Source organism: Eurosta solidaginis, chromosome 5 (genome assembly GCF_040869045.1).
Source record: "Eurosta solidaginis isolate ZX-2024a chromosome 5, ASM4086904v1, whole genome shotgun sequence".
In the NCBI taxonomy this organism is placed as follows: domain Eukaryota; kingdom Metazoa; phylum Arthropoda; class Insecta; order Diptera; family Tephritidae; genus Eurosta; species Eurosta solidaginis.
This window is the reverse complement of record NC_090323.1, coordinates 178,268,088-178,282,880: the sequence shown is the minus strand read 5'-3', so window position 1 is coordinate 178,282,880 and position 14,793 is coordinate 178,268,088. Positions and strand designations below refer to the sequence as shown.

The 14,793-nt window shown below is 37.6% G+C and overlaps 1 protein-coding gene across 8 annotated transcripts in view; it reads right to left on the bottom strand.

Moving 5' to 3' along the window:
- Positions 1-14,793, bottom strand: part of Ir64a (Ionotropic receptor 64a) — a 685,241-nt gene that overhangs the window by 412,727 nt on the left and 257,721 nt on the right. For all 8 annotated transcript variants that reach the window (XR_010947661.1, XM_067757679.1, XM_067757680.1 and 5 more), the window contains one exon: positions 13,422-13,841. Coding sequence is in view for 7 of the 8 variants with exons in the window: in XM_067757679.1 (XP_067613780.1) it covers positions 13,422-13,841 (420 nt within the window). In the remaining variant the exon portion in view is untranslated. The remainder of the gene's footprint in view (positions 1-13,421; positions 13,842-14,793) is intronic.

Below are 14,793 nucleotides of genomic sequence, written 5' to 3'. Positions count from 1 at the left end.
TGGCTCCGTTTTATAAGGCTTTTTTCGGACGTAGTGGAGCACGTGCACAATGACCTTTTTCACAATCTCGAATTCAATACCAGTGCGCTCGGCTGCCAAATATGTTCACATTGCGGTCCATATTTAAGAAGGATCCAATTCTTGTGTCGCCAACATCAGCTTGAACAAAATTGAGCTCACCATCACGTACAATTGATCTGACCTTAATCGCAGCTGAGATCATCGCTCTATGGTCTATGATTTACTTAAATTGAATGGAAAAGAGCCATTTATTTGCATATACAATATTGAAAAATCAATATTTTTGTTTTTGAAATTTGACATTTGAATTTAAGTTGAAAGGTATGCTCATAAAAATTCAAAATTTTTATTTTGCACTGCCTTACCGACAGTTTCCAGTGATTTAGGTTTTTTCTCTATTTAGGTAGCAATTTAAGCAAACTCGCACACAGCCTAAGTACTAAATAAGTTGAGAAATGCACTTATTATGTCAACTTTCCTGTTTTGGTACCACTGAATGAGCTAAAGCCCTTTTCCCCTCAAAAATGTAAGAAATTTAACAAATTTGTCCCTCTCAATTCGTTGAACGATCGTCGACAGACTATCTTTGCATTAAGAGAAGGCACCGAGCGGCCTCCTTTACGGCTGCTAATTTCACCTGAAAGGCGCTTCAATGGTAGCGCCTGAACTTAAGCAAAGTAGACACCACTGTCACGTGAAGACTGATGGTCGACAGTAGATATATCGCTCTAATCGCGTCTCACTGGGACTCTACTGGAAAACTTCTAGTCTAGAGGTAGCGACGTTGTAGCATAAAAATAGCTTCGAAAAGAGGGCTGTACCTTGAAATCATAGCCTTTAAAATCTGAGCGGTACTGTATTTCGATTGACACCGCCATTTGGAAGCAGAGGAAGTTGGAGACAAACATAGAGTTTAGAGCGACAGCTGGAGGATGACTTGAGATTTCTTGGTGCTACGAAATGACAGTTATCGCGAAGTTCGCTGCCAAAATTAAAAAACAATAGTCAAAACCGCATGTTGTCATGGTCAAATATAATTCGTGGTCAGAACTATATTCTGTCTTACCGTACTACTACTTCCTTGGAGTTTACCATTCAAATCTATAAAGAGAAAGTTGAGCATAGCTTCCAGAGCCTTTGCGAATATTCACAGAATAGAGGTCAGTTGTAGAATTCTTGGTTCTGTTCATCTTTATGTGGTACTGTGGACACGTACATAAATAGCAGTCTTCCAGATAAGATTGGATTGACCTTCTCGTTAGAAAAAGCATCAGAAGTACTATGACTGGCCGATATAAATCAAAATTAGTGAACGTGTAGCTTATTTCTGAAATGCGCGCCCAGAAGTCCTTCTAAGGTTTTTAAAAAGAAAGGGCATAAATATAAGTGTCCTAAAGTCACTCAGCTACACAAGCGTATTAGGTTGGTTCCCATATAGATTTCCATCAGAATTGAACAGGAAATTTCAAATATAATTCATTGTTGCGCAAAATGATGTTAGGGGCTCGGAGATTTAATTGTGGTTATGCGCTACAGCATCGACGAGCTTCTAATATATCGCCACTGTACGACGCCCACCATGTGGCCTTCCGATGTTTACACAAACGTCTCCCTAAGGCTTTTAAATGAGAGCTCACCAGACTGTAAGGCCTGAAGTCATGCATTTTCCATGCGAAGTTCTTTTGCTTTTGCCTGCTTTAGCATGAATACTACTATTTCTACGTCTATCCCCGTGAAATATAGCAGAGTCTCAGGAATGCCTTTTAAATTTCCACCAGAGTTGGAAAACAAATTTCACATAACATTTGTTGTTCTGCAGAAAGTTGATAGGGGGCTCCGAGATTTAAAAGGTTGGAATAATTTTTGGTGAGAAGTTGCAGCTGTTAGTGGTTGTATATTGCAGTCTGAAAGAACTTCTAAAATCGCTAGATAACGCCTATATTTTGGCTGGCTTTTCGATGCGCACACATAAGTCTCTCAAAGGGTTTTCAAAAGAAAAAGTGATAGTCATTCTTTTCAGGCCTATATGAGCATGAAGGCTAAAGTTACCTCAGTTTATTCTTGCGGAATGTGGCTGAATTCAAATATAATTTATTGTTCCAGAAAAAAGATGTTAGGGGCTCGGAGATATCAATGGTTATATAAATGCTAAATGGAGTGGTAGCTGAGCAGAAGTTAGTAGATTTTAATGACCTTGTAGTGCAGCTGCTAAGATTTCTAACATTTCACCGCTGAATGACGCCTATCTTCTGTATGTCTTTTCCATGCAGCTAGATGCAGTTTGGATTTTGAAGCCGATCGTACGTGGTCTGTTGGCCACCGAGTTGCCTAGCATATGTGTCCGAGGCCTCTATACCCGACGGTGATATCAATTTTTTTTTTCGACTGCAACGTTTTGAGACATATGTGAATTTTCCCCAAAAGTCGGGAAAAAAACTACGATATGAAAATTTATTCTCAAATCAAGAAAAAGAAGCGTGAGCACCAAGTGCTTGTGAATCCAAAAACAAATGTTTTTTAAGTTAACTAGATCACGCCCAGTTGTTGAAGTTAGCCCATAATACAGGTAACTTTACCAGAAACAAATTGTTTAGGTTTTTTTTTTTGGGAAGAGCTTCATCGGCTTCTTATCGGTAACAAGTAATAGCGACAAGTTATTGTTTTATCACCGACTTGCTATCGATAGCGATTTATTATCGTCAGGCTATTGGTTTGTTATCGGCTAGTTATCAATTTGCAGCAGATGTGTCATCTTATATTGAAGTTTTATCGATATCTTCGTTACAACAAACAGTCGAGTCGTCGATAATACGTCGAAAAAAATTAATAACACACCGAAAATAATTCGATTACTTTTCGATACCGAACAATAGATTTTGATGGAATATCGATAACTTTTCGATATCACGCCGATACAAAGTGGGGAATACTTCAAAAAGAAATGGATAGCTTTCGATACGGAATGATAGGTTTTTGTTAACAAATCGATAACGTTTCGACGACAAATGTATAAATTTTAAGTAATATACTGATATTTTTTCGTTAAAAAATCGATTGGTTTTCGATAAAAAATAGATAAGTTTTCGATAACTCTTCGATAACTGCATGACAACAAATCCATAACTTCACGAAAGCAAATCGAAAACCCAATTGATAGCAAATCAAAAACAAACTGATAACTTATCGGAAAAATATCAATAATTCACCGATAGCTTCTGTTGTCGATAGCAAAAGTATAACTCTTCGAAAGTCAGTCAATAAGACGTCCTTCCCTGTATCCTACTTACTTTCAAATGCAAATATTGGTATTTTTTGCGGTTTTTTTTTTTTCTAATCCCAAATAAAAATATTGAACGTGGATATTTTCGAATGAAACTTTAGAGAGAGTTGCCAGAACACTAAGAGCTCCATAAGCAAATCAAATAAACTAAGAATGTTCACTTCTTTAACAATGTAGTATGTATATGTATAATTTCTAACTGTTATGTAATTTCTAACTGTTATGTATAGTTCTCAGCTGATGATTTTTATTCTGTAGCTGAGCAGTTTTAGATCTCGACGCTTAACAAACCTCCGCCTATCAACAACTCGGCAAAAACAAATCCGTGCGTCGTGCGGATGCGCCCCTCGCGCCGGTAGGGTGGGCTTTGGAGGGTATTAATCCGTTGGGTATTATTATTATTTTTTTTATTATTATAAATTGAGCAAACATTTGCATTTGCTACTAAGTGGCAGCCCATCAGTTTGCTACATCTATAGTGTCAAAAAAAAAAAAAACAAGTCGTATTAGGTATATTGTTTTTCTGATGCATAGTATGGTACTGCTAGATAATTCGGCAAATTGTACCAAATACATAAACAATGTTTATTAAACATAGTACCAAAATTCTCTGCTACCAAAAAAAAACACTAATTATACCATAATTTTCATTACTGTTGAAGTGCTTTTTAAATTTTTTATTCTCATTTCTATTTCGTTTCACTAAAAGCGAATTCGCCTACATACTAGAGCTGCAAAAGTATCGATATTCGGCTTACTCGATATTTAAGAGGGAGGGTATCGATATATGTATATAGTAATATCAAGTATATATCAGACATTTATGTAAATACAATATGTAAATGTATATATATATTTAATATTGTCTTCATAACTTCGAAACTATCATAAAACATTCTGCAAAGTTGTCCGCGATCGCAGCTTATACAGCGAGACGAGGGTATATACAAAGTTACAACACCCTTTGTCATACACTATGGGAAAAGGTCGAACGTCTGCGGTGACTAAACCCTAGTAGGGTGCTGTCAAAAGCCTTTTTACATGATGATGGATCTTTATATGTTTTTTTCATATAAAAATCAATCTTATTTGGCGAGCTATAAATTTGCAGTTGTATGCGATCGTTCTAGATGGTGAAACAAATTGGACGTATTACCACTAGTTTTATAACATTTTTTGCAATAGTGGCATATTGCAAAAGTATTAATGATTTTGTCAAAATGGATACATATACGAATACATGTATATATGTGTATATAATATGAAAAAATATAACGTACTTTTCACATTGGACTTTTTCAGAATTTTTCAATATTCAGAGCCACCAACTTGTTAGGTATTCATCTAAAATAAACACAAATCTGACATGTTTTATTTGTCTCTTACCTAGGTTTAAGACGCTGGTAATTCTGCCTCTAGAAAAAGGAATAAGAAATGGGAAAACAGTACTCGATATTTAGAAAAAAAACATCGATAATCGCACCATGAACCTAGTATTCTATGTATCGATAATTATATCGATACTTTTGCAATTCTACTACATACACAACTCAATCAAACCAGCTTACTGTATTAATGTTCATCATACTACACGTAGTTCTCACAGTACATACATTCTTACATAAAAGTACTTTCAAATTACGAATGCAATAATTAGCAATATTGAAAATTGCACACATGCACTTAAGCATACTTTAATGCACTCACTTATTCATGTACAATTACAAACATACTGCACTGCAACAAAAATCTACAGCTCTCAACGTGAGTACAATTTATCAAATTCTTGGAAAAGTAGAGAAATTACTTGCATTTGTTAAGTACATAAATAAGTACAAAATCATTGCTAGAGTGCGTACGAGCGAATGTATGTATGTATGTACTTGAATTTTTAAGTACCTAACACATATATCCACGAACGGTAGCAACAAGACATCGACAAAGTAGGAAATGGAAACAGCACCTTTTCGACCCACAAATATTTGACATTATCTGGAAGGACGCCATAGTATGAGAATCGCATGCGGAAGACCAGTCGGTTCAAATCACTAAGTTGCTATGTATGGCATGTGATGCTGCCATGCCCAGAAGTCGCGGAAAAGCACAGCGCACTCCGGTATATTGGTGGAATGACGAAATTGCGGAAGAGCGTAGAAAATGCCACAGAGCACGAAGAATAGCGCAGAGGGCACGCTAATCACCACGATATGCAGAGCTACACAGCACCTATGTCGCATAAAGAAAGGCACTTAAAAATGCCATAAAAAAGAGCAAGAAGTTATGCTTTAGGGAAATGCTGGATAATGTCGACCTAGATCCTTGGGGATCAGCCTACAGAACTGTGATGGCCAAAGTTAAAGGACCGATATCACAGCAACCTACGTGCCCGATACTGATGAATATTATTGTTGAAACACTTTTCCCGGCGCAAGATCGCTGGACTTATCCAAGCGAGGATCTAGAAAGTACGGAAATTCCGCAAATTACAGAGCAAGAGGTGCTGGACGCTGCAAAAAGAGTTACTGATAACAAATCCCCAGGACCCGACGAAGTACCAAACATAGCCCTTAAAGCCGCGATTACAACTAGGGCTACATTATTTACTGATCTTTTTAATGCCTGTATGCAATAAGGCGTGTTCTCTCGCCCGTGGAAACGACAAAGACTTGTCCTATTGCTGAAACATGGTAAACAGCCGGACCAACCATCCTCATATAGGCCACTTTGTATGCTGGATTCCCTAGGGAAGATTTTCGAGCGTATAATTAGTGAGCGCCTACAGCTGACTCTAGAAAGACCAGGTGGCTTTTCGAATAGTCAATATGGATTTCGCAAATCAAGATCCACCGTAGATGCAATACAAACAGTCGTCAATATAGCCAGAGAAGCTATCTCTGGAGGCCAAAATAAAAGGAAGTTCTGTGCACTGATTATGTTGGACATCAAGAATGCTTTTAACACTGCGAACTGGATGCAGATAATGGCAGCGCTGCAAAGCTTCGGCACTCCAGCTTACTTACGCAGAATTATAGGTAGCTATCTTAAAGACAGAGTACTTCTTTTTGACACGGATTAAGGAGCAAAAGAGTACAAAATCACAGGAGGCGTCCCACAGGGATCTGTTCTCGGTCCAACGCTTTGGACTGTAATGTATTACGGCGTGCTAAAGATTGATCACCAGAAAACACGCAAATTGTGGGATATGCTGATGATATTGCAGTGGTAGTAGTGGCCAAGAAACTGGACCTGCTTCAAGCATTATGTAATGACGCCGTAGCAAGAATAAAGGAATAGCTGACCAATACAGGACTGGAGTTGGCTAGCCAAAATACGGAAGTGGTATTAGTAAGCTCAAAACGGTAGGCGAACGAGTTAGTCTTAACTGTCGGAGATCATCAAATCACCTCAAATGATTCCTTATAATACTATACGCAGCACCAGTGTGGTATGGATCTAAACAGACCAATCAAAAATATATATTAGCAACGCAACTACTTGCTTCTTTAAGAATAGCAAGTGCTTAGCGGACGGTGTCCGACGACGCGATCCTGGTTCTAACCCGAAAAATCCCAGTGGATTTACTGGCAAGCGAAATGGCCGATCTGTATAACACTAATATCGAGCGACCATCTCAAGAAGACAAGAAAAGAGCAAGGACACAAACAATAGCTAAGTGGCAAAAACGGTGGGAGGCCTCGAGTAAAGGGCGTTGGACTTTCACACTAGTTTGGAACGTAGCTCAATGGAATGAGCGGAAGCACGGCGAACTGAGCTACCATCTCACGCAGATAATGAGTGGACATGGCGGTTTCAAAGAGTATTTATGGAAGCGTAGGATAGAGGAAGATCCTCATTGCCCAATGTGTACCACAGAGTTAGAAAACGCAGAACACGTCATGTTCTACTGCCCCCGTTTCCACGAAGAAAGACTCACCTTGCATGGAGTCTTTGGGGAGGAACCTACCACGAGAAATTTAGTTTCACATATGTGCAACAGGAAAGAGTGCTGGACTGCAGTGAGCAAAATGGCATTTATAGTAATGACACGCCTGATGGATGCTGAGAGGGAGCGCAGAGAAATGCGCATGCGAAGCAGTGGCGATTAAATGGACACTCAGAGCAAATAGCGGGAACCTGGACGCAGGGACAACAGTAGGCTCTTAAAAAATGAGAAATATGGAAAGCCACCCTAAAGTAATGCGAAAGTGGTGCCGGGGTGGGCGACGGTTCCAGAACTGGGCTGTTTTTTAGTCTACGGACAAACGGTTGCTGCGACGGCAGCAATTATGGTGTATTAGGCATTTTTCAGCCTCCCCGCAACAAAAAAAAAAAAAAAAAAAAAAAGTACCTAACACATACTAAATACAATAAATCTATCATTCAATTGTGAATGTCCTTCATCACGTTCATCCAAGAAATTTAAAATATTACAGGAACGTGCTCGTAAACTCAAATTTAAGAATTCTGGGTTGGTCTATGCTTCAATGCTTTTGGTATTCTAAGAAGGAAGTTCGCTTATAGATTATTAAGGGACACAATGAGTAGGACATTAGTGACTATGAGCATCATTGGTAATGCGATTTGCTTCACTATTCTAAAGCGTTTTAGATGTGTAAACGTCTTTGGTCACCGCAGCTTTTACAAACAGCTTAACCGAAACAAATTCATAGATGTAGTTTGCAATTACCGATGAAATGAGAGCAGTTACTTAAACTCTACCTAGATAGAAAACTTTGCAGTAAAGAATATAATTGTCTTATGTAAATTTCCCACTGTCTTTATATATTTTTTATTTTCTTTTTATTTTGTTTTTATATGTGATTGCCTCGGTGTTCTGAACTCTATGTTTTAAGATTAAAGCTTGTAGCTACACGGTCTTTCAAAAATTGAACGAATGGAAGCGAAATATTTTTTGAATATTTTTAAAAATTGGAAACCTTTCAGTTTCTAGAAAGCTACAAGAATCAAGTATATCTACTTGATGTTCTGATCTGTGCGCAATCTAGCGGATAATTTTATTAAATTTTGTTTTTTTGTTTTTTTGTCTTGTTCCTCTGAAATGTTAGGCTTGAAATTTCTAGCTCAATGGAAAGTTTTTTCAAACTTGATTGCAAGATTCTACCGTTTGTTACGGAATTACTTAATATCTTTCCGCGGGCTACTTACTCTTATAAATTGCATCGCAATTCGGTTATCATCTACGTGTCATGTATTATTTTTGCAGCTTGATGGATAGTCTCTCAAAAATCGATCGCAATTAAGCGCCAATTAAGTAAGTAAGAAAGCTCACCGACGAGTTCCTTAAAAACAAATACCGAAATTCCGAATCTCGTATGCAATTTAAACATATTTTGATCTCAACAATGTGTAAGTTTTCAGTTTGTAACCCAAAGGTGAATTTCTTAAAATTTCTTCGCAAGTTTCCGCCATATGGTACGAAATGTTTTAATATCTAGACCCCGAGCGCCACCTATAGGAATTTTCCCCCGCTTAGTCATAGGGTTATCAACAACGGATGAGATGTTAAGATTGTAGCCCAATGGCGAGTGTCTCAAAAATGTGTCGTAAGACGTTCAGTACCATTTTTTCATAATAAACTTTAATAACATTTTTTTCATTGCGTATGCTGGAACGGTGACCTGAACTCTGTGCCATAGTGGAACCGAGAAGTGTTGCTATAATGTAAATATAAAAAGCTATGAAAATGATTTCTAACGGGAAATTCTAAAAGATACCAGAGTGATAGAAACGCTTGAAGCTTGTAAAATATACGAAAATAAGAATTGCTGCTCGCCGAGCATAGTTTATAGCGAGGACTCTGCCGTCAGCAGTTTCTCGTTCATCAGAAATTTACTTAAAAATCGGAAAAATATTAACTCCTAAATATCACTAAATCTTGTCCCTAGAATTTCTATATTCGAACGATTAATTTAAATATCACGATCGCTGCGCCGCCTAGCTAAAATTTTATTCCCGTATGTAAAATTTCCACTTGGTTCTGAAGTTTGCTCCAAGTCGCAAGACTCTATCAATTTTCACCAATTTTGTGTGAAATTTGCAATTAAAAATAATTACAATTTATGGCTATCGTCGCGTTCGCGAAGCCAAAGCAAGAAGAGGAAAATAGAGGAAAGGAAAGAAAGGTTTGTTATAGATTTATTATCGACGAGTTATAAATTTGCTATCGACAACAAGAGTTACCAATTAGTTCGTGACTTTAATGGACGACTTATCGGTTTTTTATCGAAAATTGTCGATTTATCGAAAAGGTATCAGTGAGTTGTAGACAAGTTATGGATTTGTTAGTGAAAATTTATCGATATGCTATAGAAAAGTAATCGATTAGTTACTTAAGATTTATGTAATATTTACAAAGAAGTTATCGGTTTCCTACAAAAATATCGATTTGTTAATGGGGTTCTAACAATTTGTTATCGGCGAGTTATAGGCTTGTTATCGATAAAAAAGGTTATCAGCGACTCACTGATGTTTTATGGACGATATAACGGTCTTTTTATCGAAAATGTGTCGATTGTTTATCGAAAAGTCATCGGTGTGTTACCAAACATTTATCGACCAGTTATCCATTTATTATCAAAAAGTTATCGATATGCTATAGAAAAGTTATATATTAATTACCGAATATTTATCGATTGTTTATTGAAAATTTATAGAGAAGCTATCGAGTAGTTATCGATTGTTTATAAAAATGTATCTATTTGTTATCGCCGTTTAATCGGTTTTTTCCTGTGTGCTTTGTTTTGAAGCAGATACCGATCAAACTTCACTATAAAATCAATCTGTCACCCGGCTATAGGAAGCTGAACAGAAAACAATAAGAAGCCGATCACACGGCCGTAACTAACCTATAATTCAACGATATTAACTCGATCTCTAATATTAAAGATAAAAAACCTACGCAGCTGCTTTTCAAAAAGCCGACACTATTTGCTTCTGGTACAGTTGCCTCTGTTGTGATTTAACTTCAACTTCGACGACGAGCTCTGATTAACTTAAAAACATGAGTTGTTGGACTTACATTTAGATGTTAACACATCGAACTTTATGAGTACTTAATGCTCATGCCTGTTTTTTTTTTTTTTTTTTTTGTAATTTAACCTATGTTATACTCGGTCTGTTTAATCTGTCCACTGTGGACTCAATATTTCGAATAATACGTTTGACAGGATCTTAAACATATAGCGCAGCATATTACCGTACATCGATTTACAACCGTAAGAAACGATGCGGGCTTTTCCTGCACTCTTCAATGCACGCTTTCCAATTTTACTTCTATTGAGGTTTGTTAGGATATCATTTATAGAAAAGAACAATTCTAGATGTTAGAGCATCGCATGAGTTTCTACATATCCGCTTCATTACCGTTGCTGTATTAGATCAGCTAATATCACGCAATAAAGAGGTAAGTACGATTTCTTGTTGGTTGATCTACCGCGGCTGTATCGATGATTGCTTCTAGCGCTCCGGGTCCAACATCGTTGACAGCGGTATTCGAGGTAATAAAAGCAGTCAAAATAAATTCTCTGTGGACTTCTATAGAGTTAGCACCACTTGATCCAGCGCAGTGCCTGATTTCTTCTCCAAATTGACTTCATAAAATAATTTCACTCAAAAAAATTCCCTATTTGCTCATATGATTGAACGCACGCAAGAATTCAAACTTTTCTAAGCTCTTGACAACCAAAAGTTCGTATGGAATTTGTTCAGTTATGTTTACAAACAGAAAGTCTTGCAACATAGCCAAACAAATGAAATTGAACTCAAAAACAGCGAATTGACCTGACAAATAACAAAAAAGGAATCCATCCACGTTTCTTATGAATGAAAGCAAAGCTGAAAAGTAAACTTTACAAACACATAAATTGCGTTATATGGCACATATGCTATCAAACATACATACATATTTACATGGTAAGAATAGTAAGATCTTACATAAATGCATACATACATACATATGTAACATTAAAACCCGTAATCATGTAAAACTACAGTCTACTTTCGATAAAGTAGAAGCAATAGACGCTTTTTCATTTTTTGAATATCTATCGGTTTGTTATAGATTTATTATCGGCCGGTTACAGATGTGTTATCGACAAACAAACGGATGCGTCGTTGTTAACAATCCAATAACAAGCCCCTTGAAAACATTAGTAACTATCTGATAACAAATCGATATTAAATCGATAAATAAATTGATTAAACTAATAAATAAATGTAAGGCGCGATAACCTCGGAAGAGATTTAAGGCCGATCTTCTCTTCCAATTTGCGTCGTGATCCGCTACTATCACACCACGGAGCACAGAACATATTGATTATTTTTCGATAAATAATCGAAAACATTTCGATACTTAATCGATAATATTTCGATAATTAACCCATAGTTTTTCGATAAACTTTTTCAAAAAAAAAACGAAAGCTTTTCCATACCTAATCTATACATTTTTGATAACAAGTCGATAACATTTCTATAAGAAATCTATAGCTCTTCGATACCAATTCGAAATCGTAACTAGCGCCATAACGAACCAACCCGACCATCTCAAAAGCAGCTTCTGGGTGATATCACTATCTGGTTCTGTAAGCAATTTGAGATCGATAGGACCTCGACTCGGTAGACCCTCACTTTCGAAACATTAGATGACTCTCCCCTCGTAGGTGAGTTTTACAGTTGTGTTAGGGAGGCGCTGAAATTATTAGTTTTAGAAGAGGGCCGCCAAGGTGTGGTGGCTGCTAACCACAACGAATGTCCTCAACATAAAAATCTTTATATACAAGTTTTTTTCAGTCTGAAAAGAACATCTAAGTGGAATCGCTCCTTAGCAGAGGTTTGCAAGCACTCCAAACGTATTTCTGCCTTGAAAAACTCCTCAGCAAAAAATCGTTTGCCTGCAGAGCCCGTTCGGAGTCGACATAAAAAATGTAGGTGTCATTCCGCCGATTTGTAGGAATGCTGGCAAGCTCGGGCTGGGAGATACATATATCATCCAAGAAGCTTTACTCTTTTTCGAAAAGAATGTGATCAGAGTCTCATCCACAAAAAACCTAAAGAGTCTCTCGATAGGATACTTAGTATGCGCATACCACTCCTAAATCAGCAGTACACTGTATAGGCACCAACAAGAATTAACTCATTATCTTACAATCGAATAACAGCCTCAGATTGGGTTTAACTGGCTGATCCGTGAGGAGCTCACATATACTGAGTTAGTCCATAGTTTTACCAGAAATGTGCTCGACGATCACACCAAAAATTCTATAAAAACCAGTACCCATATTATAAAAGAACTTCGTCCTCTTGGCAAATACAAAAAGCCTTCTAGGACCTATGCCACTTGCTGCATCTAAATCCGACAACTGTTTCGCACCTAACAGCTGAAGTCGTAGCCTGCAAGTGCCGAGCACAAGCGCAAAACTTGCTTGACTGCTTCCTCATCTAACCTGCACTTTCTACATCTGCTATCAATGACCATGCTAATAAGGTTAAAAGTCAAAATACCAGTCATGAGTCCACAGTTCTCTTTTTTAATGATAGGAGTAACTTTATTAGTCTAAGATTGTAATACCTACACATGATCTTCGCCACTTTACAGCCCCGCGATTAGGTCTACGCCGTGTGCAAATCTCTCCTTTTCTTAATATCCCCTAATCGAGTCTACGAAGTAACAATCTCATACGCTTTTTCATTTCTCTCTCTTGATAGCCTTTTATATTCCATAATCTAAGGCCAGTTCGATCTTCGTCACTGCCTGTACCAGCACATATAGAGCCAGCTGAGAGGTATAGAAAAGGCATTAAATATTCATATCAATTCCTTATTCGACTCATCCATGGAAAACACGACTTTCACCGTCTTCAGCCTTTGAAATGTTTCTAATTTGTTGGCGGTCGGCGCTAAACATTTCCAACCGCAGCCCATAACTTGGTAAGCATACTCCTCCTCCAAATATTTCGATAGCTTTTCGTATTTTCCTAAAAGTTCTTATCTACACATACATGCCTACAAAGAAATACATATGAATGTATGTGCATATTAATTCCTGTACCTCCAATCTAAGTTCTCGCTCTGATCTCCATCCCATTGTTGTATGCATACTTACCTTGCTGGCAAATGGAACTTATATAGAAAAGCAATGACTCGAAGAACAAACTAACTCCTTGTTGTTGTTGCTGTACCACATCAGTGTGCCGGGTCTGGCCGCAGCACGCATTACCGCAGCCAAGCATGCAATGCCTAAAGCTAATACGTTGCACTTTTTTCTGCTCCTCCACTTTATTATGTTTCAGCAACTTTCGAAGCTTTTGTTTCCTTTGCTCTTTTGTTTGGCTATCGAAAAGGTTTTTTTTCTTGAAAATGCGGCATTGCATTGTGTTGCCACTAGTCGTCATTGTTGTATTCTTCGTCATCGTTGTCCGTGTGGAAAAGCAACTAACTCGTACTTCATCATTACCACCGATTGCACTTTGTTGTTTGGCGGCAGCAGTACCAGCGTTGATGCTCATAGCGCGTGTGCTTTGTCCTTTTGTGTCGTTACATAACATACACAAGGGAGTCAATTGTTGCCAAAACCATTTACCAAAAATAGAAAGAAAAAACCAAACAAATGAAAATAGATGAAATTACAAAAAAAGTAGAAAGCCTAATATGATATGTATACCATGCCGCTCGAGAATAAAAGCGCATTACATAAGTAAACACCTCAGAAATTTCGTGGATGGAGCACTAAGTCCTCAGTAGGCATTGACCTGCTATCGGGTGCCTGGAAGGTACTGTGAAGCGAACCAAAAAAAACTAGCATGATACGATGTGGCTCAGAAAGCAATGTAATCCAAGACTTGCGATAAGGCGACGTGAGTTTGAGCTGGAGCTTTCAGAAGTTTGTTTAACGACCAAATTGAAAAAGCTCAACAAAAACCAGAACCTATATTATAAAATAGTTCCGTCCTATTGGCAAACGCTAGAAGTTTTTAGGACCTATGCTACTTGCTGCTTCTAGATCGCTTGGTAATATACCGTTCCTGCTTGGTCCATCATGTGCAGATCTCGCATTCTTTTAGTTTCAACCAATCTGATTGGGACGTCTACGGTAAAAGCTTCCAGGTCTGCGTCGTTTTTAGCTAACTCATCCGATTTTTTCATTTCCATATATACCAATATGCCCTGGGATCCTATATAGATGTCCCCATTCTCAATAAAGACTCCTTACATTCAGTTTCATTTCAGTTTTTATACCTTAAGGCTCGTTTGAACCTATTGAAATTTTGATGGGTTATATAGTACAATCAGACCGCGATTTTTATATAATCCAGAACCTTTGCAATATTCCGATAGCCATCCAGATTTTCCACAACAGTGGCTTTCAATGGATATAAGATGAATTAATCCAATAATCAAAAAGAACAAACAGGAAAGAGAAAAGCACCGAAACGCAGTAGTACTAATCATGTGAAACCTCCAAACCCCTTGAAATT